Genomic DNA, 27,103 nt, shown 5'->3' with positions numbered 1-27,103 from the left:
TTATGTACGGCAGGAACATGAGATACAGAGCCCAAGAAAACCCAGAGAGGTCACAGTGAGTATGCCCGGACTCACAGCTGGCTTGGTCAGTGCTAAAACTAAACCCTAAAACTCAGGGTTTAACTGCTCTTCTCTGTGGCCTGCGGTCTATTTCAGACACTGTCCTGACATGACTCTTAGGGGCCTACTATATAGACCCCTAACAGCATGAAGGGATAGGCTTGCCCAGTAGGAATGTCTGTGGGTGACTTAACAGAACTCAAGGCTATTCCAGACTTCAGGGCGACTGATTCCAACTCTAGTTCTGGGGATTTAGAAGCCAGAGGTATGGCACCGAGCTAAGGTGAGTTTTACTGCTCTTTTGCCCTTTCTGAATTGTCTTCCCTTTTCCATGATCATTTCCTGTGTTAAGCACAGTGATTTTGTGAGCCTAGTGGGCTGGGAATGAACCTCCAGCGCAGGTGAGGAAAGGAACCCAAAGATGTGAAGTCTCTTGCCCAAAGCCAGGAAGATCAAAAGGTGGACCTGGAATCAGAACCCAGATCCCACAGGCCTTTCGCCTATACTGTGTATATGATCTCTTCTTTTCTAAGCCACTAACAGGTTATACACAAGCAGGCATACATTAAATAACAGGGAAAAAATTGTTCGATATGACTACTCAGATGGAATTGCCAACCTACAGAGCAAAATAAATGGGATGTCACATGATACTTTGGTATAGCAAATGCTTCCCTAGAGGCTCAGTCAGCAGAGAGTCTGCCTGCAATGCAGGAGACCCAAGTTTGATCCCTGGGTTGGGAAGATCCCCTGGAGAAGGGCATGGCAGCCCACTTCACTATTCTTGCCTGGGAAATCCCATGGACCGAGGAGCCTGGTGGGCTACAGTCCATGGGGTCACAAAGAGCCAGACATGACTTAGTGACTTAACTTAACCTGTTTATCATGATAAGAGCAGAGTGAGCTGGGGCCATTCACAGAGAGGCCACTGTCTCAGATGAGAGTGATTTTGAATCCCTCCTCAGACTTCCTAAGCCCACCTCTGCCTAGGAATCCTTCCTGCCTCCCTCTCCCAGAAGGAGCAATGGAAACCAGGTGGAGAGGCAGGGTGAGTGCAGAGACGGGCCTTGGCCTGTGATCAGGGAGGGCTGCGAGGGTCTCACAGGGGCAAAACTCACTCTTAACGGTGAGGAACATGGACTTGCTGATGTCGGTGCCCACGCCGTTGCTGGCCTGGCAGAGGTAGTAGCCGATGTCCTCTTCCAGGACGTGGCGGATCAGCAGCGAGCTGTTGGGTAGGATCTGGATGCGGCCGGTGAGGGGCACCGGGTGGTATTGCTGGGGGTTCCCGCTCCCTGCAAGGAGCAGAAGAGAGCAGGGCTGGTGGCCGAGCCGGGGAGCGAGCCGGGGGGCGGGGGTCAGAGTGCCTCAGGGAATGGCCTTCCTTGAGCAAAGCTGATTTAGGGCCATTTTGAAGCATCCCCAAAAGGCTGGGAGCTCACACAGTTCCTGTTTCCTGGGAAACAGGAAAGACCCTCACAGAGGTCTGAGCCTGCCCCAGGTCTGAGGAGTGGAGATGGAGTCGGGGGCTTCAGCTTGATGCCCACCTTGGCACTGAGCTTCCTTTGGGTTGAATTCCTTGGAGAGGAGGAAAGAGTTATCTTTGGGCCACTTGGCAATTGGCAAAGGGAAGACTGAGCCCTCACGTGGTACTTGCCTGGTCTTAGGCAGTCAGGCCTGGGAAAGAGGCTAGCCAACCCCCAAGGTGGGGCTTCAGATCTCTCCTCCCCTTCCCCCAGAGTCAGCCATGGACACAGTAAGGATAAGAGGTTGGCGTGGGACTTAGTCAGATACCAAATGCATCCTTGGGTTGAAGTTGGGTTCCAAGAAGGACTGAGATCCCAGAATAGGTTTGACAAGTGAGGAGCAGGGGTCAATGAGGCTCTGGGACCCCAAGGTGGGCTGGGGAGACTTGGGGAGGGATAGGGAAAGTGGATTGTATTGAGTGCTAGAGCTGGAGAGAAGACGGCTGAGGTCAGTCTATGGGGACAAGAGGAAATTCAGAATTAGCATGACCCCAGCTGTTCTTCGTCCATAGATCTTGTGGGTGGCTGAGGAAGATCTCCTGTTCAGGTATAGCCTGGGGTCCCCTGAGAGCTCAGAACCTAGGACTAGGAGTCCTGCGTAGGGGACTAGGCTTCAGTTGCATTAGCATCCTCCCTTCTCCGCCTGGCTGTGTCAGAGATGCTGGCTGGCCAGGGGCTTACCCTTGGCATGCTTCCACATGACCTTGGGTGGGGGGTAGCCATCCACGGAACAGTTGAGCACACCGGCTTTCCCATAGATGCCATCCTGGTTGTTGGGCTGCACCACGAATCGCGGGGGCACTGCAGAAAGACGGGGGTAGGGGAGGAACAGATCAACTTGGTCTCTGATAGGTTTCCTGGGGCTCTGGGCACCTTCTAGCCAATGTCAGCCCTGCCTGGACCATTACAAAGTTGGGGAGCAAGCACCTCTGAAACCTAAGATGTTGAGAGCTTTTGCCAGTCATATCAGGTTGGACGTTGGGAATTCTGAGCGCCAATTCTGACATCACCAGTGACCAACCGAGTCTTCCCCTTGCAAGACCTCAGTTTCCCGGAGAGTAAGAGGTTTGAACCTCTTGACCCTTAAGGTCCCCGCTGGAGTCAACTTTCTCTGAGCCTGTGATTCAGACTGGAAATTTAGAGAGCCTATGTCCAGCCACAGCAGAGCTGGGCCCCTGCTCCCCCAACGGGGCTGGTCTGTCCCACTCACCACGCACAATGAGCTGGCGCTCCCTGCTCACGGTGGCCGCTGCGTTGCTGGCGATGCACGTATAGTTGCCATTGTGCTTGAGGGAGACGCTGGAGATCTGCAGGGAGCTCATGAACTCCTTGCTCTCGATGGTCACGCCCGAGCCCGAGATGATCACCTGCCCGTCTTTCCTCCACGTGATGCGGATGGGCATGTCCCCCGAGGATACCACACAGGGGATGTAGAGCAGCTGGCCAATGGAGGCAGGCGGGAACTCGAAGGGCTGGATGAGAGGGGGCACTGGGAAGGCAAGCGGGGTGCTTCGGTCAGGCCCCCATGTGCCCCAGCCTGGCTGGCAGCACGCCCGCCCCTGCCTGGCTTTCTGGCTCCTCCCAACCCTGCGTGGGCTGCAAACAGAGTCCCCTGGGCACTGGTGCCTGTTCTCCTATATATGTATATATATGCAGAATCTCTTGGGTGCTCTGACGTCATCCCCTGGCTTCCATCCCCTTGCCTACCCGGGCCTGGGATCTGCTCTCTCTCCAGGGCCTGGGCTGGCCTGCATGCATCATGACCTTCAGATTTGTGCTGGAACTTGAATGGTGACGACTCATGTGCTTCCTGACTCCTGTTGGCTTGCTGACGCACTGCTCAGCTTTTACCCTGACTTCGGTGCCATCCCTCGGCACACCTGCGCTCCCCGTGGTATCCCAGAGCTGCATCTCCAGCTGTCTGGGGGCCTAGCGTGGATAGAGATGATGTGCCCCAGATGTTCGGGCTGTCCCCCAGCCAGGCTGCTGTGTCCTCGCCTCCTCCTGCGGAGGCCCTGTCACCCAGCCCATCCCTTTCCCTCGTCATCATGTGTTAGGACCAGGCGGGTGGAAGCTCCTGTCACTGATTGTTTCAGCTGCTTTATCCACACCTTCTTGTTGAATCCTCCCACCAAGAATGTGATGTGAGCTGAGCTGTCTCCACTTCACAGATGAGAGAACCGAGTTCAGAGCAATCATTTGCTTCCTATCACCCAGCTTATAAGAGGGGACTGTGGGATTTAAAACCTGATCTCTCTGTTCTCCAAGTCCGAAACCTCTTCCTTATACTACCTTGTTGCCTTGTTGAGAAAGCCCCAAACATGCCCAGATCAGAGACTCTTGTCTCACACACAAGCTCTCCTTGGGTGGCAGAAAAGAGCAGAGGGGGAGCCCTGCCGTCTATGAGTAGACTCACCTGGCTAAGCATCATCCACATAGCCTCCCCACACCCTCCTCCTCCTCCTGCCCACATCTCAGCTCCTGGGTGGGAGTGGGGGCCTGTCTGGAGCCTGAGCTGCTATAAGAGGGATCCTCCTTTCTCAGCCCTGGCTGGAGCATCAGCCATTATCTTTATGATAACTCAATTAGGCCACAGCGACTTCCCCGGCAAGTGGGGGGAGAACAGAGAGAAGGAGACAGACAATTAGCTTAACAAGGATGAGTACCCAGTAGATGAGATCTCCTTTCTGCAGTCAAATAATTAAATTACCAAGCCGTCCACAGTCCTCCGGCCTCCTCCCAGGCACCAGCCCCATCCCTCCTGGAAGCCTGCTATTCTCCCCACACAGAGCGGACACAGCAGGTGAGGGTGGGGTGATGAACCTCGAGGGCAAAGGGATGGCAACATCATGTGCATGTCCTAGGCTCTGCCTGCACCCCAAGGATTTTCAGGGTTCAGTAGGGAGCAGCCCCTGAGAAGCAGTCAGGTGTGGCAAAACCCTTGGCAGCCCTTTGGACCTTTGGGAAAGCTTCTGGTCAAGAGTTCTAGGTCCAGAGGAAGTGACACTGAGGAGGGACATTATCCCCAAGGCCTATGGGATGAAGCAGGGGCCTTAACTCACCTGACCTTCTCAACGTCACCTCCCACCATACCCTTCTCTCTGGCCATGGGGGCTCCATCAGTTCACCACGAAACCCACAGCTCCGAATCTCAGCCCAGGTCTAGTGAACATGGGTGGGCACTGGGTGGAAATAACTATCATGTGGGCTCCACCATGAGCCCCAATCCAGGTCCTCAGTCTAGCCAGCTTTTCTGGGACTCTGGTCATGGTTCACATCTCTGCATCCCAACCTCTGGCTGCAGCTGCTCTCTGGGTTGGGGCCTTATCCCCATATTCTGAGTGGTTTGGGCCTTGCATATCTTCAGTGAGATGTCTCTGGATCCCTGACTCTAGAAATGGCCCAATGCTCATTGCTGAAGTTTCCCAGAGATTCCTCATTGGGTTCCGCTGACCCTCCCACCCTCCCCTTCACTGGGAACTTAGATCAGGTTGATCCTCTGGCCACCGTGGACTTTTTGATGGAATTGTTGCACAGACACAGATCTGCCAGTGTGTCTCCTTTGGCTTAGCAGAACCAGTTCTGGTCCAGCCTTCCTTCCCACAAAGGCTCAAAGCTAGAGTCTAGGAGGCCTCATGGGAAACTCCTTTTCATCCTTTCAGACCTGGCTCCAGCACCACCTCCTCGGTGAAGCCGGCTCTCTTCCTGCACAACCCTGCAGCACTTGGTTCACACTTGATCATGCCCCTGATCACACACCAGTGAGGTAACTGTTCGCAGTACAACCTTCTCTGGGAGGTCTGGGAGCTCCTAAGGGCGGTATTTATTATACCTGGCAAATTGAAAGAGCCCAATAAGTGCTGTCAGATGAGTAAATATATGTCTGGCTATCATTTCCTGCATGGACCTTAGATGTGGGCAAGGGGTGGGGAAAGCACAGGATGAGGGTTGGTCCAGAAAAGAGGGAGCTCTACCATTTGTCTCAAGATGCTGTATTTATGCAACATAATTTGGGAGCTAGGAGATGCTCCCTTAGTTCTTCCCCAGGGGGTCAGGCCCTTGCTGTCCTAGAATAAGAGCTGGCTCCATGGATGAGAGGAGAGTCAGACAGTCACGAGACGAGTCTGTGGGGCAAGCAAGGCATGTGGCAGGTGGCTCTACCTAGGAGGAGAGGGCTGTGCCTCAGGATGGATGGCCAAGCACTCCATTTCCATCGAGAACAGAGCAAATGGGAGATTGCAATGAGGCACGAAGATTTAGCTCAGGCAGGGGGAAGATCGTCTCTCTCAGTAAAAAGGGATTTAGATAACGGAACAAGTTACTAAGGCAGGTTAATTCATTAATTAACTAATTCATCGAATATTTATGAAATGCCTGCACTGTGAAGGCATTATGCTCCTTGTGGGCTGGGGAAAGTAGGAACATGCTTTGAATTGTGGATAGAACCTCCGGAAGCTTAGCATTTGCTTGGGAAGGTAAGACATCTCCCTTGGTGGTTACTGAACAAGCTCCACCCGAAAACACAGATGCTGAACTCAGAGCAGAGAGCATGTCATCTGGTCGGGTGACTGCAGCTGTATGGAGGAGGTGGCATTTGGACAGAGAGTTAAAGGACACATGTGCTTTACAAAATATATGAGTGAGAATGCAGGAGAAGGCTGAGCCGAGAGGCAGAGGCCAACCACAGGCTGTCATTCTCTTCTGGTCTTCCAGAATAATGTTGACAGCAATATGAGCATCCACTGAAGGAGAGAGCAGTCAATATCCATCCTGGGGGTTAGACAGTCACCTAGGGTGGCCAGAGCTCTCCTGCCCTGCTGTCCTGCAGGAGGCAGATGACCAGACAACCCCCGGGGGGTCCAAAGAGTAAGGTTCCTTACTCTCCTCCCCACTGCCCCCTGCTGCAGTTGATGGGCAGGTAAGGTATTGTGGGGGATAAATGTCTCCTTAGAAGCTCCTTGGACAGGGTGGTAGAGGGCAGAGCTGCTCACAGAATTCCTCGGCTCCAGGCTGGCATTCCCACAACCCCATAAGTCCAGGCACACGAGGACTGCCTGGAGGAGAAGAAAGCCTAGGGACCCTGGCTCCTTCACGGGCTCACCAAACACCCAGAGGAGGCTGTGAGTGGGAGGTTCTGAGAAGCAGGGCAGGGGGCCCTGCAATGTGGATAGGGGGCTGCGTGGTAAACTGGGAGGCAGTGGTGTCTCCCCAGCACTCAGAGGTGGACATGGGCTCCTTGAGTGTGTGTGGGGTGTGTGTGTGTCCACCTCCACATCTGAGGAAGAAGTTGAGGACTGGATCACCTCCAGGGTGGTGATGCCCAGGAATTTCTTCAATGTTACCAGCAGGCCACAGGGACCCTCCTGCCCTGACTCCCAGCATCTCCCCAGCACACAGTCTGAAGGTAGGGGGCATGAATGCCATGTAATGAAGGGATTTCTCTCTGGAAGCCCTGCTCTGGCCACAGTCATCTTTGGTGAGAGGGCAACTCTCAGCTGTGTGGGAGGCAGGGTTGGAGCAAGCTGTTGTGATGGCAAAGTCAGAGGCCCAAGTGGCTGAGACGAGAGCAGTCGTGGCAGTCCCTGTGGTCCCCGGCCACCATAAAACTGTTATGGCCGCTTGTTTGGGGGCGCTGTGCAGAGGAGGCCACGCTGACCACCAGCTCAGCCCATAAACACTTTATGGTGTCTCTCATGAGCCCTCTTAGAGACTGAATCTTTTTATTTATTACACTATTTGGCAGAGAATGGGCACCATGCAAAGCTGGAGCTTCCCTGCTTGTGCAGCATGGAGATGGGGAAAGACTCTGTTATCCAAGAGCAATGTGGGCATGCTGCCCTCCCACCACCACCCTGCTCTGCCCCCGAGCCTCAGTTTCCTCATCTGCAAAATGGGGGAGTTGGATTCAACAGTCGCTAAAGCCTGACACTGATCTTCCAGTTGTAACAAGTCTCATATTTTAGGAATATTGTCACCTCAGGTTTTTTTTTTTAAACACAGCCCCCTCTTCTCCAGAAGGCCTTCCCTGACCACCCTATTTAAAACTGTAAGCCACTCTCCATGACCCATGCTCCCCACTCCCTGTTTAACATGAAACATCTTCTACCTATTGCACACATTAACCATTTCCCCCTCTAGAAGGTACGTTCCCCAAGGGCAGGAATTTTGCCTGTCTTGAGCACAGCAGTGTTCATAGAATAGTGTCTGGAAGAGGGTGGGTGCATGGTCAATGTCTCTGAATGGACAGATGCTGCTTCATCCGCAGCACTGCCGTCACGTGAGCCCTGCTTGTCCAGGAAGGAGCATGCTTGCTCCGGTGCCCCTGGCTTCGTCTGCTGAGAAACAGGGCTATGGGCAGCAGCATCCTCAGTGTCCCTCCCCCCGTGTGGTGGGCAACCTGCCCCTAGGAACCCGTCGTGCTCCCTTCCTGTGGATTCCAGTGGGTTCCTTCTAAATCTCCATCTGTGCCAATGGCAGGCATTTGGCCAGGGAACCAGCTGTCTCTTAAGCCCCACAACCATAGAGACCCCTATTCTCTAGGATGAGAGGGGGGAAGGAGGAGCCCCCAAGCACACAGCAGGGACTGGCTGAGCAGCGAGGGAAGGAGTTTTGGTGAGGAGTGTGTGCACGTGGGAGAGTGTGCATCTGCATGTGTGTGTTCTATGCTACCCAGAGGGACCTGGCACTACCTCCGGGCCCTGGCCTTACTGAGAATGGGCAGAGAGCAACTCACGCCCTTGTTTTGAAGGGCATCCGGAGGCTCAGGTGTGGGGATGGAGATGTTCCTATGCTGGGCCAAAGCCAAGGAGCTCCTGTTACAGCCCTGCCTTCTTAGTTAATTAAACATTCAGCCTGCATACCCAGAGATGCTTTTATGCCACATTATTTTTCAGCTACAGGGGGCCCTAAAGACACCAAATCTAGGTTGAATCTCCATGCCTTCCTCTCAGCATCCTACTAAGACTCTCTCTGGATGCCCAGAGACAAAGCTTGCCTTTCTCACAGCCTGGCTCTCCCCTGCCAATCAGGGTCACATGCACCCAAGTCCAGGCAGCCGTGGAAGCACCCTCACCCTCTCTGCCTTGCTGGTCACAGCAGGCTCACTTGCGGGATCTCTATGGTAGCACCTGCAGCTACCATCTGTGGCTCAGGAATGTCACTTCACAGGAGGATGTGGACAGAGGGAACCTTTTGAGTATATACCACTGCGAGTGGTATGTGTGAAGTGTGGACAGGCTAACGTGTGTCTATCTGTTGCAGGCACATGCATACAAAGCATACAGTATGTCCATGCATGTGGACCTATGCACACAGGTCTCTGCACATGTGTGTGCATGCATGTGTGTCTGGCGTGTTCTGCTTGCCTCATCTCAGTGTTTGGAAAATTCATCAGAACACAAGCAGTCCCAGAAGGAATGGAGTCAGCAGGGGTTTTACTAGCTCACGGAGTACTGTAGGTTTTTGCCCTGCCATGCCCTGCCCTGCCCGCTGGCACTTGGCCCTACAGAGAGATGAGGGGGTAGGACTTCCAACTGATCCCAAGCTTCCAGGGCCCATTCTCACCCCCATGCGCCCGTCCCTACACTCCAGGTCTCTGCTCTGATCCTCTGGGTGGGACGCACATCCCAGGTAGGCAGGCGGGAGTGGGTCTAGAGGTCTGCCCTTGGGTCCCCTCCCTCCCTAAGAGTCAGGTCCCCTTTCCATGCCCAGGGGCGCCTCCTCCGCCCTCCTCCTCCTCGAGTAGCTCTTTGAACAACACATCAGCTAATCAAGCAGCATGCTCATAATCAGCTCTGATGGATTCTTCTGCAAAAGCGCATTCTAATGAGGTGGGGAGAGGGAGTCTGGAAAGGAAGCGCGAGGATGGATTTAAGCTTTCAGATGGGCAGGGGCATGGGGTCGCAGAGCACCCGCACTGGTCTGGAGAGAAAACGGGGGACTGTATCCCTTCTGTGGCTGGATTTGCAGACCCTGCGGGCAGGGAAGGGGCCACTTGTGCACACACACCTGTGCACTGTACACACATCACATCTCTGCTTGTGAATGCCAAGCTCCTGCTGCATGCTGGGAGCCACATGTGCTCTGTGCAGGGGCTCTGAGCTCTGGGATCACACACACACACACACACACACACGCGCGCGCGCGCGCGCCCTTCCCTTGCCCTGGGCCCGGAGACACTGTCGCTCAGCACAATCACAACAGGCCCAGCGAGTCGCTGAGACGGAATGCATCAGATTCAATTCATTAGGGCTGATCGCTCCCTGAATGGGGTTGAATAATTGATGAGCAGAAGCAGCTTTCAGGATGTTCTGCGTACTACGAGGCTCACTGGAGCCCTGTTATTTTTTTTTTTTAAGTCAACAAATCCAGCCGAATGCTCGCTGGTGCGGCTGGGCGAAGGGAATAGAGCAAAGGTTAGATGTTTTAATATGTGATGTTTACACTATGAACTCTCAGTCCACTGCGTGTAACAGCAATGGATACAGGCAGGTCATCCTGTGATGCCAGGAGCCAGGCTGGGGATGGGCCCGGGGGTTGGGAGGTTCCTGCTGATATGAGAATGCTGGGCTGGGCAGAGGTTTCAGGCTGAAAAAGGGGCCAGAATGGCCATCTGCCTGCCTGGGGTGCAGCAGTGAGGAGGCAGGAGGCGGATGCTGTTAAGGTCTCATCTCTCGTCTCCAAGCCTGAGATGGCCACCAGGATGGCCCCTCCTCCAGTTCTAGGGCTCAGAGCCAGGCTTCCCAGAAAGTCACTGCAACCCAGACTAAAGTCTCAGTTTCAGCTCAAGCAGCACACACTGTCTGTCACTGCGACAGGTGGTGGGTGCAGGAGGGGGCATGTGACACGGCCCCGGTGCGCCGATGAGAAAGCCCGGGTGATAGGCAGTGGAGGAGCGAAGCCCTGATGGCGCCCTTTGCTGCACCTTCCGTTTCCCCAGCTGTTCTCCTGACACTTCCCCCCGGATGGCCCATTTTCACCGAACGCGTGAAGGGGTCCAAACCAGAGGCAGCATCTGTCTCCCCAAACCAGTCCTTCCCCTAGACTCCTCTCTTCCTGTCCACAAGGCCCAGATGCCCCCGAGTCCCCTCTTCCTGTCCACAAGGCCCAGACTCCCCTGAGACACCCCCTTCCTGTCCACAAGGCCTCCACACCGTCTTGCTTCAGGAATCTGGGCCCCCTGGACCCTCCCCCTGTGTTAGAGCTGCTTTCCAAGCCCGGAGCCCTCAGCTTTCTCCTTCCTGTGGGCTTGAGGGCCCAGGCTGGTTTCCTCTCTGGGTTCAGGTTTCCCCTTTGGGTATATGCTGGAGCCTGCCCTGGCTCTTGAGAAAGGGACAGAAGCCCTTACCCATCACAGCCACCACTGGCCCAAAGACCCTGCACCCCAGCTGCCTGGCTTTCAGGGACCTCTCCTCAGCCAAGAGGCAGGCCCCACCTCTCCACCCTGCCCCCTGGGAAACCAGGAACTGGGCCACTCAGCTCTCACCTACCATCCAGACAATCTCCAGGCCTGTCAGTTTCAAAGAATGTGTTTGAGAGAGAGCTTCACAGCGCCACACAGCCCCTGACCCCAGGGGACCTCTGTCGCTCAGTCAGGCATTCATTTATTTGCTCGTTTATATGCCTTCATTCCTTCAATCCACAAACATTTACTGAACGGCTACCATGTACCAGGTACAGTGTCAGGTGCCTGAACAGAACACAGACCTCGCCCAGGTGAGCATGGAGGGACTGGGAGGGATGAGGGTTTTAGGTTCCAGGCCTCCAGCGGCATTAGCAGCTGAAAGTGTTAGTCGCTCAGTTGTGTCTGACTCCTAGGGACCTCACGGACTTGTAGTCCCCCAGGCTCCTCTGTCCATGGGATTTCCCAGGCAAGGATACTGGAGTGGGTTGCTATTTCCTTCTGCGGATCTTCCTGACCCAGAGATTGAACTTGTGTCTCCTGCATTGCGGGCAGATTCTTTACCATATGAGTCACCAGCAAAGCCCTTAGCAGTTGAAATGTCCTTGTCAATTATGGCAAAGCAGCCTCGCCTGTCTGAACCTCGGAAAGGAGTCAGGGCACCAAGCATCTGCACCTTCCACTCTGCCTCCTGCTGCTTCCGTTCTGAGTCCTGTCCCTCGCATACCTGCTGGTCTCTGATGGGCCCTGCTGAGTTCTGGGTGGCTCCATGCTGACACAGGGGAACAATATAGCCGATCGCCTCTGACCTGGGCCTCTTGCCCAGGTCACCCGACTGCTCTTGTGTGTCACTGAGCTCTCATGCCCCTGGGGCCAGCGCTGCCTTGACCTGCAGCCCACAGCCGGAACTGGATGTAGAGGTACCATGGCCTTCTTGTGCCCCCTGCCCTGTGCAATCTCCCTGCCCCACTTTTTCCAAACTCCAGGCCAGAGCCTTCTCTTCCTTGGCTTTCCACTCAGGACTGCCTGCTGCTGGCTGAGCGGCTGCGGAGAGGAGCCTGCAATCCTGGGTGACCAGGGTGGTGCTCCGGTTCAGGGTGGCAGTGGGGGGAAGCCTACCTTTGACGGCCACGTGGACGCTCTGGCTGATGGAAAGCTGCGGCTGGATGAGGACACTGCATAGGTACTCCCCCTCGTCCATGCCCTTCTGCACATCCGTCAGCTTGAGGGTCCCGTTCTCGAACACCACTTGGCGGTGGTTGTCGGGCAGCAGGAGGGCATCTTTATACCACTTGATGGAGTAGTAGGGGTAGCCGATGACCCTGCAGTTGATAAGGGTGTCCCGCCCAGCCACAGCCGTGATGTTCCTCATCGCCCGGATGCTGGGGGGGCCTGGGCAGGAGGCGGGAGGGAGGAGGAGAGGACGGGTGATGGTGCGGTTAGCCAGGGACAGCAGGCATCGCCCTGTGATGCTCTCCTCAGTTGTTTGGCCTTGGAAACTCTTAGGGGATGGAAATTCGGCAGGGGGAGGGGAGGCTTTTTTTTTTTTTTTACGAGGCAGAGGCTGGAACTGGGGGCACCGGGGTCTCTCCAGGATTCACTGTTACTAGCTTCAAACAGTTGCAAACAGAGACGGTTCATTCATGCCCTGGGGCAAGAATCCAGTCCCCTACTGGGATGAGCTAGATGAGCAAACCGAAGCCTCACCAAGAAGTGATGGGTATCTGGGAGGGTGAGTCCTCATTTAGGAGGAGATTAAGATTTGGGGGTTAAAATGGAAATGTTGAGATGCTGTTATTTTCATTCGATTTGCTCATGATGGTCTTAGACCGAAAAGGATCTCATGTATATTAACTATTTAAAGGACAACAAGAAGGTCTTCCTTGGATGCTTTTCTTTCAACAAGTAAATAAATGTGTTCTGTGTACCCCTGGGAAGGGGCTACAAAGAGGGGCTCTGATCACACTGGCGGAAGGGGGGAGGGTCGTAGGCTGGGTCAGTGGGCAGATGGCTATATGGGAATTGCAAAGGGGGCTCAGAGGTTACCACGCAGGGTTAGTGCTGGAGCAGGTATATGAAACTCTGGGCTTCCAGTTCCCCACTCACCCAGCAGATGAGGGGCTGGACCAAGGCATCTCCCACGACTGGGCAGCTCTGTCCCCTTCCAGTTCAGAGAGGGCAGGAGGGTGGTCAAAGGGAGATCACATTTCTCATGTTGGGGTCAGAGACCCGGCAGAGGTGGATTCAGCATGACCTTGCCTCTCCCGTTCCCTGTTTACACCGCAGCCACCAGAGCCCCTGGACCAGGGCCCTCCCGCTCCCCCGCGCCTCTTCTGCTCTTGGGTCAGGGCTCACTGGTAGGGTTGGATGAGGACTAGTATGACCCCATGTGGCCGCAGAGCTCTTCAGAGGAGCCTCTGTGCTCACCACAGCAGGTCGGAGACCTGAGGCACGGGGAAGGTCACCGTGAGGACTCCTTCCTCCACTCTCAGAGATGCCTGCCTTGGGGCACCCTCATCCAGGCCGAACCCCCTAGCTGGGAGATGGTGGATTGAGAGAAGATGGTTCCCTGGCTCCTGGCTGCTCACAGCTCCTGGAGCATCTCAGGGGTGGCTCTGTGGGAGGACATGGGGATAAAGCTTTGGTGGACATCTCTATCAAAGGGCAAGCCTGGACCACTTCCCCTGCCTTGTCCCTGCCCTTGCAAGGCCCAGTGGGACGTAGATGCCAGTGGAGTGCTTAATATACCTGGAGCCGGAGAGATTGATGGGGAGGGATGGGCTGGGGGGCAGGATTGTGGGAAGGGTGAAAGGAGGAGGAGAATGGGAATGCAAAGGGGTAAACTGTACCAGACACACACACACACACACACACAAGAATGGATGATGGGATTTGCAGGGGGCAGGGAGAGGGGGACAGGAGAGAGACCTCTACTAAAATCAAAATGACGATTAATAATAAGTACTAATCACCACAAGAATAATGGTAACCACAGAGATGGCAAAGGAACTTAAAAGCCTATTCTGATATTTAAATGTAGACAGGCACCTCTTACGTTTATTCGCGCCTGATATTCAGCACTGCCCACCGAGTTCCGCGCCGTGCACCGGTACACGCCCCCGTCACGGATCTGGGGCCCTGTGACGTTCATGTGGCTGATGGTGGTGCCGTCGGACATGGTGTACTGGTTGGTGCGGTGGCTTCCGTCCCGAATGATGGGCTCGTCGTCCAGGGCCCAGGTGACGGTGGGGGGCGGGGCGCCCTTGGCCGCGCACATCAGTGAGAACTGCTCCCCGGGGTTGACCACCTTCTCACTGAAGGATGAGACGATGCGGGGCGTGCCATCTGCAGGGAGCGAGGAGCCCCCTTCAGGGTCACCGAGTCACGGAGCGACAGTGCCCCCCAGGCCACCCCACCTCATTACATGTTATCCATAAAACCCTGTTGGGTGCCCTATTACTATTGCATATGAATGAAGACCCTTGGATTTGAATCCAGTCTCAGTCACTTGTTAGCTGTGTGTCTTTGGGCAAGTTACTTAACATCTCTGAATCTTTCCATCTTCCCTCCGTGGATGATGGAGATCATGGGGGTAATGATGATATCCTCCTTGTACGGATGTGAGGAATAAATGAACTAATGCATTAAAGATGCTTTCACAGCACTTTGTAAGTGCTTAATAAATGTTAGATCCTCTCAACTTTTCCTTTTCCACCTCTTTCTTCTAACTTTATTAATAAAGACATAGAGGCTCAGAGGTTAACTATGTGTGGAACCAGGACTTGAAGGAACTGGACCTGAAGAATCTAATTCCAGCTCATTTCAGTGGGAGTGGTGGTGTAAAAAAGTCAAAAGTTTGAGGCTTAAGATGCAGGCTGTCCAGAGGCTGTCGTGGTGTGGGGAGGTGTCTGTGACGGGGCTTAAGTCTTAGTTAACAGAAGACTGGACCCCCAGGCCCCCACTTTCTCCATGGATCATGGGGTATGTAATCATTAACACTGGGCATCCTTCCACGCAGGAATGCTATAAAGAATTGGTGGTGGTTTAGTCGCTAAGTTGTGCCCGACTCTTTGCGACCCCATGGACTATAGCCCACCAGACTTGTTTGTCCATGGGATTCTCCAGGCTAGAACACTGGAGTGCGTTGCCATTCCCTTCTCCAGGGAATCTTTCCAACCCAGGAATCGAACCTGCGTCTCCTGCATTATCAGGTGGATTCTTTACCAGCAGCGTCACCTGGGAAACCCTCTAATAGTGCAGTTCTAGTAATTTTGTAGAGGCAATGGAGTGTGCTGTTTAGGAGGCCTGAGTTCAAACCCAGCTCCTTGGCAGAACTGTGGAACCTAGGCAACGGACCAAAGCCTCAGTTTCCTCAATTGCAAAATAGATATTATTTAAAAAAACTCAAAAAACCTCCAAGCAGGGCCTTGGCACCTCCTTGGTGTGTAGTGAGCGCAGATGACCGCTTCCTGTCGGGAGGGCGGGGTACCTCCTGGCCTGGCTGTGGGAATCCTGGACCCGCCCAGCTGCCCCCCGCGCCCCACTCGCCTTCCAGGACGATGATGGCGAAGTCCTGGGCCGTCTGGGTCTTGCGGGTGGCGAAGCACTGGTAGGCCCCTGAGTGCCTCTTCTGGGCCGAGGTGATGAGCAGCGTCTCGTTGCTGAGCCCGCGGATGGAAATGGCCTCGCTGGGCAGCACCAGCTGGGTGTTGCGGTACCAGCGGATGGTGAACTCCGGGGAGCCCAGGAGGGTGCAGGAGAGGATGACCGTGCTGCCGATGCCGGTCTTCAGGTTCTTTGGTGTCAGGGTCACGTGAAGGGGGTCTGGGCCGGACCAGGGGAAACGGGGAGGAAAAGCAAAGCAAAAGGACTCACTGTCAGTGGAGTGTGGCTGGGGGTAGGCGGCGATCAGAAAAGGCCCTGGGAGTCTGGAGACCCTGGTTCTGTCTCCAAGATGTCTTGCGTGTGTGTGTGTGTGTGTGTTGGGAGGGGCGTGGGTGGGAACCAGGCTGAGTGGTTTCCTCTCTCTAGGGCTCAGTTTACCCATCTGTGAAATGGCAGGGTCAGGCCAGAGACTGTCTCAGCACCTGTTGTTCTGATGGCTTGTGTTGTCCTCATGTGGGGTCCTTGCCCGGGCAGGGTTGGAAAGCGCCCTTTGGCTCATGAGGAGGATGGAAGCTTGGCTGGCTCATCGTTCTCACTGTCACTCACCCTAGAAACCAGGGAGGCCCCCATGGCCCACCACCTGTCTCCTGTGCTTATCCAATAACCAATAGCTACCTTCTGCTGGTCTGACTTCTTTTATACGCGTCAGTCGACCCCCTGCTCTTCACCTCCACTGCCCCTATCCAGTTGCAGGCCCAGAGCCCCAGGCCTGGACCCATGCAGTACGCTCTTCTCCATTCCTCCTTTTTCCTCGTGTCCTTCCATCGGTCCTCCTCACTGCAGCCAGCCACTGCCCTGCTCATAACTTTCATGGCACTCAACAACTGTCAGCTTGGCATCCACGTCCATGGAGGCCTTTGAGACCTGGCCCCCTTCTCAGCTATGCTGTCTCTAGAGCAGCATCCTGCCTGTGGTTCCTGCACACCCAGGGTGCTCTTGGCCCTCTTTGCCTATTTCCTACTCATCCTTCACACCAAACTCAGGTGTCACCTCTTCCAAGAAGCCTTCCTGGATACTAGTCCCCTCCCAGACTGGGTTAAGGATTCATCTTCTGAGGCTCCCTGTGTGTAACTAACAGAACACCAAGCTCACCGTCTTCCAATCACCACGTTTCTCTCTCTCCCTCTGGACTATGAGCCACTTGAAAGCAGGGCAGCGTCTCTCATCTTTATATCACAACTGCTGTCTGAGTCATGTTTATTGATTGACTGGCTGGTTACCAGCCCCAAGCTGGCCTCTCTTCCTTGATCTCCATGGTTTGGGGGTTTCAGGAGCTGGAGACCTACAGGAGCCTCGGACCCCCAATAATGGAGCCTGCAGGAGAGGGGGGTGTGGCAGGCCTGCCTGGGTGGGCAGTCAAAGCATGCAGGAGTCTGCTCACACTCTGCTTAGCCTGTTCACTCCCAGATCCTCTGCCCGCTATCCAGGGAACATCAATGCACCATGCCGTAGGTGGCATTCCACTTGCCCCAGGCACCAGCCAGGGCTCCCAGGACGTGCCAGTCAGCAGCTCTCCCCTCATTGTCTCTGCATGGGGCCTCATGGAGGATGGGTGGGAGGTTGGGTGGCAGAATGAGGGAAATATGAAAACATTGCTTTCCTCTCCGTGGACCTGGCAGAGAGGGGCTATCAGAGGGGAAGGAAGACAGAGAAAACCATGTCACTTCCCCTTGAACCTGGTTATCCAGTCCAGCCCAGTGAGGGGGAGGGTGGGGAGCTCTGCATCTCAGAGAGTCAGGAGTATCCGTGCCCACAGGGGCAGGGCGTGCGCACCGCTCTAGGCAGTTACTTATTGTGTGTCCGTGTGCTCTAGGATGAGAGTGTGTATCTGTGGGTGTGCACAGACACCACATATGTCTACATGTGTGTACAGGGAAGTGGGCATGTGAACTTTCAACACATCTGCCTGTACGTGTGTGTGTAAGTACTTGCTTGCCCGTCTGTACTGAAGCTGGAGCTTGGAACATAAAATTAACTCAGAGTGAAGTGTGCTAATTTTCCAAGGACGGGGGTATGCAGCCCTCCTGACCTGTTCCCTGAGACAGTGTGAGTGTATGAATGTGAGTGTGAGTGTGTGTGAGTGTGTAGCAGGAGAGGTTAAAGGAGGAGAAGGTAATACTGTGTGCTTAGTCAGTCAGTTGTGTCTGACTCTGTGCGACCCCACAGACTGTAGCCCACCAGACTCCTCTGTCCATGGGGATTCTCCAGGCAAGAGTGGGTTGCCATGCCCTCCTCTAGGGGATCTTCCCAACCTGGGGAGAAAACCCAGGTCTCCAGCACTGCAGGCCAAACAATTTTGGATGGTGCTTAGAAGAGGGTATGGATCCTGGTCCTCCTATCTGCCTACCCTGTGGTCCACGTCTTGGTTGTATGAGAGGACCTCCCTTTCACCCCCAGGCTTCCAGCATTTTAACCTAAGTGTTTGTATCACAAACTGTTGCTCCCAGAGCATTTCTTGGGGGCTCTTTCTGCTCTTCCAGCTACACAGTGAATTCACACGGGGAGGGTCTCCTCCCCACCTTGCAGATAAACATGCCCCAACTGTCAAGATCCCTGCGGTTATGGGGAGGAGACTGGGCCCATATCTGGGCTGAGGGTGACAGGATGCCAGGCCCAGAAGGTCAGCCCAGAGGAGGTAGGCTCTGCGTGGTCCTCTGGCCTAGCCGAGGGCCTGCAGACCTGCAGTCTGTGCTCATGAGACAGAGGGTGACCTGGGCAGAGAGTCTTTTTGGTCAATCTCAACAGCAGAGCGGGGGGATGGGGACAGGACCATCTCTGGACAGCCTCTTTCCACTGCCCAGGTTGATGCCCCCATGATGTCATCAGGTTCAAAGTTCATGGACTCAGGCTCCTGCTGCCCCACAGGACTGAGATCCCATAGGGTCTCCAAGTCTCAACCCTCTGCTGCCAACACCTTCCCTGCAGCCCCAAGAGCAGGGAACCCGAGAAAGAGATGAGGTGGGGTGGGGGAAGAATGTTCCCGGTCTCACCACTCCCCGTCAAGGGGCTTTTCCCCCGCTTCCAGGGGCTCAGCATCAGCAGGGGTCTGTGAAGGCCTCCTGCTCTCCACGTGTGCTCCCTGGACCCTGCGGCTCTGGGACAGGGGAGTAACAGGAAGGACCAGAGTTCACGCCCAACTGGCAGGTCCTGGAAAGGCTGCCCTGGGTGTTTACCCCCAGTGTCTCCCTAGAAGTTATACCTAAATACTCTGAGTGTCACCTCTGATGGGTTCGTTATGTCTTCTACTAGATTCACATCAGCGTCGTTTCCTTTAGTATAGATACTGCCTCCTCCCAAGAAGCTGAGAAGCCCCATGAGCTCGTCACATCACCATCATTGTTCCCTATGACCCTTGTGACCTCTAGGAGGTTGGAGGGGCAGGGTCATTATCCTCTTTGACAGAAAAGGGCACAGAGGTGATACTCATGGTTATATGATTTCCCCCAGGTCAGTTACTATCTGATGACATCAGAACCAAAAGGCAGGTCTTCTGATTTCAAACCCAGTGCTTTTCTCAGGGCACCAACCTGCCTTCCCCAACCAGAGGATCATCTCTGGGGCTGGCCAGAGGCATGGGGATGCCCTCATGTCCCTCCCCACCAGAGGCAGTGCTCTCAAAGGTTACTGGGGCTGCAAAAGGTGCTCCCCCACTCACCGATGACCGTGAGGGTGCCTGTGACCTCTGCCGAGCCAAAGGTGTTGGTGACCTCACAAATGTAGGTGCCGCTGTCCTCGGTCCGCAGGTCACTGATGGTCAGCCCCGTGATGCGCTTGGTCCAGCGGCTGTCGGCTGGGAGGGGTCGGCCATCCTTGAGCCAGCGGATGGCAGGGATGGGGTAACCGGAGGCAGTGCAGGGCAGCTCCGTCGTGTGGCCGGCCCACACTTCCTGGGAGTGGAAGCCGTCCAGGATGGTAGGGATCGACTCGGCAGGGTCTGGAAGGCAGAGAGCATGAGTGGTCCTGGGCAGTCCTGAGAGGGGTGGGGTGGGGGTTGGGGTGGGAAGGCAGGCACCCAGAACTTGCTGCCCACTGGTGCCTGGAGTGAGTGATACCCAGTGGGATGGCTCACTGGATCCCCTGGGGCCCCAGACTCTGGCCCAAACTCTCCTACTCAGCCAGATGGAGGCCCTGGGAAGCATGGCTGGGAGCAGGGGCTGAGGGAGGAGAGGATGTGGTGGGCAGACTAAGTTAGAATGACAGACAAACAGAGGGAGAAAGCGAAACCACAAGAGGGAGGGAGAGACGTTCATACAAACAGTCCCCATGGCATGAGAATCAGGACCTCTTGGGACTAAAATTCTGGTCCATCTTGGTCTGGGTCTGTCAAGGATGGGCACCTCTGTTCTGTCCTGTCTGCTCCCACCTGCAATCTGGGTGGGCTCAGAGGGGGTAGTGTTTTTCTCTCCAGGCCCAGAAGGATTCAGAAGTTAAGCCTTCTGCAAAACACACCTGCCATCCAGCAATGCTCCTCTCCTTTGCATTCCCAAACCATAAGCAAGCAGTGACTGTGGGCCTGTGGCCCTACACTACAGGAAACCAGGTGCTTATTGGTGGGATTCTGTGTGCGATACCCCTGCCATCTGAGCAACTTTCTGGATGCTACCTCAGTCTAGTTCTCATCCTGAAGGGCCTGTCTGGGTGTTCTGCCCACTGGGACCTTCCCCTGATGTAAACCCCACAGGTTCCCTTTACCTACGTATTACAATCCCCGCTTCTTATCCTGAGTTAGGCCTCTGTGATCTGTGATCTCACTCCAACCAGGTCCCCTGGCCTGGCCTGCCTCCCTGACCTTCTGATGTCACCACTTCCCCGCGCTGGGCATGTTGTCAGCACACTGTCTGCCACCTGGATGCCCCGCCAGCCCACTCTACTTGGCCAGCTCCTAATGATCTTCCAGAAAGCAGCTTCAATCTCACCCTTTCTGGACATCTCCCCCAGGCCACCCTCACTGGATGCCCATAGAGTTTTCTTTTCCTTTCATTTTATTTTCAAGCAACCTTTTCTTTTTAAAAGAAAAAAAAAAAACCCCACAGTACACACACATGGCAAAACTTCTGAAAGTAGACAAGATCATATAGTGAAAAGGGAGTCCCCTCACTCCACCTCCAGTCGCCCCATTTCCCTCCCAGAGGCAACCACCGTTGCCGCCTCCACGACGGCCCTTGCCAGCAGCTGTCTGCACCAGGCCATGTATCCAGTTTCCCTGGAAGCTCCTTGAGGCAATGCTGATCCCCTGTGGCATGCCCACGTGCCTAGCACAGAGCAGGGCTGCCCAAGCCATAGACATCCGAGGAAGGGTGAATGGGGGCATGCGGGCAAGGGGTGGGCCAGCAGTCTGCCTTTTCCACATCACGGAACTTCACAGGCTCATGGAACAGTAGCTGACTTTTGGACTTGGAAAGTGAAAGTGAAGTTGCTCAGTCGTGTCTGACTCTTTGTGACCCCATGGACTATAGCCCACCAGGCTCTGCTGTCCATGGGATTCTCCAGGCAAGAACACTGGCGTGGGTTGCCGTTTCCTTCTTCAGGGGATCTTCCCAACCCAGGGATTGAACCTGGGTCTCCTGCATTGCAGGCAGACTCCTTACCCTCTGAGCCACTAGGGAAGGTCCTTAGGGGCTTAGAGGGCACACACCAATGGGGATCCTGAGACCAGAGAGGTGCAGTGACCTGCCCAGGATCCCACTGCAGAGCCAGGATCTAAAACCGGTCTCCCCACGCTTGTTCAGTAAGTGCGGTCTGAGATGGAAGACTCTAACACTGGGTCCGGCTCTGGGGTGAATGGTGAGAGCACTGACACCCCTCTGGCCCCTCCTTGATGAAATGGGAAATGTCCTCTGTTCTCGGCTCATCCTGTGACTGCCCCCACCCCACCCCCTTGGAGAGGGGCTGTGCTTGGAAGTCTCCTCCCTGGGGAAAGATTTTCTAGAAGACTCTCTGCTCTCTTCCCACCCTCCAGGGCTTCTCACGAGGAGCCAGGGAGTGGGAATCAGGCGACCCTGATGCCAGTGGCCTGGGTCACTGCTGGGCTGGGTGACCTTGGGTGGGTGGGGGGGGGTGTCTTACGATCTCCCAGAGTCTGAGTTTCCCGCACGCAGAGGTGACACTGCCGTCTCCAGATCTCCCCAGACTGTGGTGGGCAACAAAGCACAACGTATGTCAAAGAGCCAGGCTGACTGAGCCGCCACGCAGATGTGCTGGGCGATTACTATTCTGTGCCCGCCCGCCCTCCCCGCCAGCTTCTGCGGCCTCTTCCCCTACAACCCTGTGGGAACGGTTGGGATAAACAAACCTGGTGCCAGGGAAGAATTACTCAATGTGACACTTAATTGATGCAAAATACACAAATTCCGTGGCACACCGCAGAATTTACAAGCGGAGGGGCCGATGGGGCGGTGGAGGAAGGGGCGGTGGTGGTGGGGGGGGGGTGGGAGGGAATTAATCACCGAGTCTCAGGCGTGAAATTAAATTCTGAAGGAAAGAAACCTCTTTCATTACTCGGGAGCAGAAGTAAAATGCCGTGGCGTGTACGACGACAGCCTGGGGGGATCGGGTGCTGCCAGGGCCGGTGCAGGGCTGGGGGAGACAGATGGCCCGGCCCTGAGAAATCTCTGGGGCCGAGGCGGGACTGGTGTGAGGGGGTCAGGGTGCTCCAGAGTTGGGGGAATGCTGCTGGGACCTCCCCCAGCTGGCTGAACAATGCCGCCCTGGAACATGTCTTCTGCATCCGGCTCGGCATCCCATGAACTGGGGAACCTGGGTGTAGCCTCTCAGCCTCTCTGGTCGCTGGTCCCCTCCTTTATGAATGCAGATGAAGGTGCCTACTCCACAGAGAAGATGCTCATGACAGCACTGGGTGAAAAAGTCTAAAAAGCACCTCAATGTGTCGAATGGTTATTAGGCCTTATTTGAGGGGGCTCAGACTTCCCTTGCATCTGCCTCCCCTCAGGTGAAAGCTGATCCCTACCCTCAACTCAGGGAATGGATCTGAGATTGGAGGTTGGGGGGCTGTGGCCTGACCACCCCCTGGCACGAGTTCCCCTCTGTGCTGCCTTGCCTGGGTATCAGTCGCATTTCTGCCAAGACAAGCAGCTTATAGATTTCCTTGTCACATCACATCACATCAGGGCCCGCGTCACTCCTAGGGCCCCTTCCCCTGGGCTCCCCTCCGCTCCCAGCGCCTTCCTCCGTCTCTCTTTCACCCTGTCACTATCGTCTTGTCTACCCTCATCTCTCTGTTAGGTTTCTGTTTTCCTCTGTCCCGTCTTGCTCCCTCTGTGGCCACGTCTCTCCCCTTTTGTCATCCGGGTGCCTCCCTGTCTTTGCTTCTCTGCTTCTCTGGGCTTTATCTCCGAGTCTCTGAGTGCCATCTCCCACTCTCCACACCCCCAGCCCCAGCTGGGAGGCATTTGCCACAGCCCCCCAGAGGAAGAAGGGTTGGCATATCCTCCAGGGTTTTTTCCTCCATTATTTGGCTGCACCACGTGGCATGGGATCTTTATTCCCCTACCAGGGATTGAACCTGCACCCCCTGCAGGAGAAGTGCGGAGTCTTAACCACTGGACCAGCAGGAAGTCCCTCCTCTAGTCTAAAGGGTGTCTTTTTGGAGGGACAAGAGTAGAAGTAAGATTAGTAGGATGAAGGGGCTAAATATTCATGCAAGGGAAAGCAGCAGACCAGAAGGGTGGGGGATTCTGTGCTGTATGAGAGGCATGCAAATGAGATGCAAACCAGCACACAAACAAGTGCCTATAATTTGGAAGGGGACCACCGGCATGCTTGGGAACTAGGCTGCAGACGGTAAGGTCTAGCCACGAAGATGGGGCCACACTGCGCAGTCCCATCTCCTCCCCACGTGACGGCGCAGTTTCCCTTGGCATTGGTCGATTTTAACCACAAATACTGACTTAGCACCTACTATGTGCCAGGCATGGGTCCAAGCTTTGGAGACGCAAGGGAGAAAAAAAGAGCCTGATCCTTGCTCTCCTGGCTTCTGGTCTTGCCCCCAAAATGCAACAGGCAACTAAGAGGGGGCCCTTGACACAGTCACCTGCTGGTCAGGGTAATCCTCCCAAATCACAGGGGAGAGGGAGACAGAATCCAAGAAGTCACCTCACAGACACAGAGAGCAAACATATGGACACCAAGAGGGGAAGGAGAGTGGGACGGATTGGGAGACTGGGAGCAGCATATATACACTACTATGGATAAAACAGACAACTCATGAGAACCGACTGTGTAGCAGAGGAAACTACTCAGTGCTTGGAGGTGACCTAAATGGGAAAGAGATCCAAACAAAGTGGGGTCATGTGTATCCATGTGGCCAATTCTCTTTGCTGTCCAGTGGAAACTAACATAGCTCTGTAAAGCAGCTGTGAGCTGTGTGCTAGTCGCTCAGTCGTGGCCGACTCTCTGCGACCCCATCTACGGCAGCCTGCCAGGCTCCTCTGTCCATGGGATTCTCCAGGCAAGAATACTAGAGTGGGGTGCCATTTTCTCCTCCAGGGGATGTTCCAGACCCAGGGATCGAACCTGGGTCTCCTGCATAGCAGGTATATTCTCTACCTTCTGAGCCACCAGGAAGCCCAAAGCAACTATACTCCAAAAAAAAAAAGAAAAAAAGGAATTTGAGAAGTCACCAAATCTAGCTCATTTTTACAGAGACCCAAAGGGGTTGAGCAATTTGGTGGTACTAGTCCCCAAACCAGGTGTTCTATCAGTTCATCTTCCTTCCAGAAGCTACTCTGACCCCACTTCCACAAGGGTAGGGATCTTCAAATTGCAGGTCACACACGGTTAGGAAGTGATGGAATCCATGTGGTGAGTGGTGACCAGCATTTAGATAAACTGAGACAGGATAGAGTAGAATAGAAAATATCAGAGTGCGTCACAATGCATGTGGTAGGAAACACCAGCATGCATGGCATTGGTGATGATGTCTGAGGATCACTGTCAAGAGTCTGAAAAGCGCTATTCCAGGAGGCCTCCCTTGAAGAATGCCAAGTGACCTTCTTTCCTCTGTAACTGGGGCATCTGCATGGTGTTTGATTGGCCCCTTCAATGGGGACCTGTGGCTGGAGGATGTGAATTCTGGCTGTGCCTGCCACTGGTTAAACAGTTGGGACAAGTGGCTTGGCTTCCCTAAGGTCTGATTTTCTTACCTGTAGAAATACGGAGCACAGTGCACACCTCACCAAGCTATGATAGTGCCTAAGAGACAGTACCTAAATGAAATTTCTGGCACACGGGGATTCAGGAAATAGCACCTTCCATCCTTCTGTAAGAAGTTATAATCATTCCAGAATAAAGATCCTTTATTTAATTTAGAGATTTTTTTTTTTACCTTGTGTTTGCCTACTTTCAAATGTTGTGAGGTAGGTTCTAATAAAAGATATGTGCAAGTGTGCTCAGTCACTTCAGTCGTATCTGACTCCGTGATGCTATGGACTATAGCTTGCCAGGCTCCTTTGTCTATGGGATTCTCCAGGAGAGAATACTGGAGTGGGTTGCCATGCCCTTCTCCACTGGATATTCTCCACCTAGGGATCAGACCTGTGTCTCCTGAAGCCACTGCATTGCAGACTGATTCTTAACCACTGAGCCACTGGGGAAGCCCCTAACGAAAGATATATATGTATTCAAAAATAAATAAACTACTAGAATCTTAAAAAAAAATAGAGACACAAGGAAATACAAAATCTCCCTAATCCAATCCAATCCAATCATTACTACACTGGAGCAATAGATTATATCTATGAGCTTCCTGGTGGCAAAGGCAAAAAAGGAAAGAGGAACAGTGGTAAAGAATCTGCTTGTCAATGCAGGAGACTCGGGTTTGATCCCTGGGTCAGAAAGATCCCCTGGAGAAGGAAATGGCAACCCACTTCAGTATTCTTGTCTGGAAAATTCTATGGACAGAGGAGACTTGCAGGCTACTGTCCATGGGGTTACAAAGAATTGGACATGACTGAGTGACGAAACAAAAACAACAAACAGTTCTTCAGGCGCATTCAGCTTTCTCAGGTAGACTCCTGAAAGGAATTGAACTGTAGAGTTCTTAAAATATGAAGAACATCCCAGATCAAACCAGACAAGGTCTGCCCGCTGGTTTCTATATCCGTGTTCTTGAATCTGCTTCTCTTGAATGCGCCCATTACACGGCAGACTCCCTGGTCCGTGGTGTCAACATGCCCCCCGGTTTGGGGTCGGGCTGGCACCCTCCCTTCCTCTCCGGCCCCCTGGCCTACCTGTCACGGAGAGGCGGGCCCCGTTGCTCTGCCGGGTCTCCCCGCTATACTTGTGCTTGGTGATGCAGCGGTAGGTGGAGAGGGCGTCCTCCTTCTGCACGTCGGAGATGTACAGCCCGCCGTGGGAAGTGATAAAAAACCTGTTCTCTGGAGACATAATCAGGACACAGTTGATTACTCCTCTGGCCAGACCTGCCACCAGAAGCAAATTGGGCCTGGAGCTGGACTTCTGCTCGGCCAGGTTGCCCTGTTGCCCAGGGGATGGGAGATGATGGGCAAAAGGGGCTGAATCTATGAGGAGAGCATCTCTCACAGATGAGGATTTTCTATGTGTAAACAAAGAGAAATCACGATAATTATTCCTTTAAGTGTAGATGCTTCAGCTTTTCTCAGGAAGATGTTGGGCTTTGGAGTCAAGATCTGGGTTCCAATCTGACTCTTCCACTTATTAGCTGTGTGACCTTGGGAAAGTTAATTAACCTCTCTGAGTCTTATCTGCACAACAGAGCTCAAACAATACTTCATGGAGTGGATATAATGATGACAAAAATAATACAGTGTCTGGCACTCAGCAAGTGCTCACTTATGGAGTATCAGTCCTCCTCTTTCTTATCTCTTGGCGAGAGTTTGCAAAGCTTTAACAATCATTGCTCTTTGTTCTTACAACTGTTTGAGGTGTCATCTCCATTTTAAAATCACACAGGCAGTAAGTGGATCAGAACTCAGGCCTTCCACCGGCTCCTAGCTCTCCCTCTGCACTGAGCCAAACAAGCCTAAATTCTTTTCTTTCAATGTCAGTCATTTATTCACGCAAGAAACAATTACTGCAACTAAGTTATACGAAGAGTGGGGAAGTGGAGATGCAGATCTACAATGCTAATTCATCATGCAGTTCTTTAAAAAATTTATTTATTTATTTATTTATTTAGCTTATTTGGCTGTGCCAGGTCTTAGTTGTGGCATGGGGGATCCAGTTCCCTAACCAAGGATCGAACCCAGGCCCCTTGCACTGGGAACAGAGTCTTAGCCAGTGGACCACCAGGGAAGTCTCCATCATGCAGTTCTTGACACCATTTCATGCAAGGCAAAGGCAGTGTCCTATATTTTACTTTCCCTGCCCTCTCTCTAGTCTCACTGCCATGACTTGGCTGAGAAGTGGAAAGGACAGAGTAGTTTCACCATTTGGCTGATTATAAGATAAGACT

The 27,103-nt window shown here is 53.9% G+C and overlaps 1 protein-coding gene across 2 annotated transcripts in view; it reads right to left on the bottom strand.

Annotated features, from left to right (window-relative positions):
• The window catches only part of DSCAML1 (DS cell adhesion molecule like 1), a 356,923-nt gene that overhangs the window by 71,235 nt on the left and 258,585 nt on the right, over nucleotides 1-27,103 (bottom strand). For both annotated transcript variants that reach the window (XM_020886749.2, XM_070473524.1), the window contains exons 4-11: nucleotides 25,899-26,045; nucleotides 19,307-19,585; nucleotides 15,535-15,810; nucleotides 14,035-14,331; nucleotides 12,106-12,378; nucleotides 2,797-3,075; nucleotides 2,268-2,387; nucleotides 1,179-1,355 (exon numbers count right to left, since the gene is read on the bottom strand). In XM_020886749.2, coding sequence (XP_020742408.2) covers nucleotides 1,179-1,355; nucleotides 2,268-2,387; nucleotides 2,797-3,075; nucleotides 12,106-12,378; nucleotides 14,035-14,331; nucleotides 15,535-15,810; nucleotides 19,307-19,585; nucleotides 25,899-26,045 — 1,848 coding nt within the window. The remainder of the gene's footprint in view (nucleotides 1-1,178; nucleotides 1,356-2,267; nucleotides 2,388-2,796; nucleotides 3,076-12,105; nucleotides 12,379-14,034; nucleotides 14,332-15,534; nucleotides 15,811-19,306; nucleotides 19,586-25,898; nucleotides 26,046-27,103) is intronic.

Source organism: Odocoileus virginianus, chromosome 10, assembly GCF_023699985.2.
Source record: "Odocoileus virginianus isolate 20LAN1187 ecotype Illinois chromosome 10, Ovbor_1.2, whole genome shotgun sequence".
In the NCBI taxonomy this organism is placed as follows: Eukaryota; Metazoa; Chordata; class Mammalia; order Artiodactyla; family Cervidae; genus Odocoileus; species Odocoileus virginianus.
This window is presented reverse-complemented; position numbering and strand designations above follow the sequence as displayed.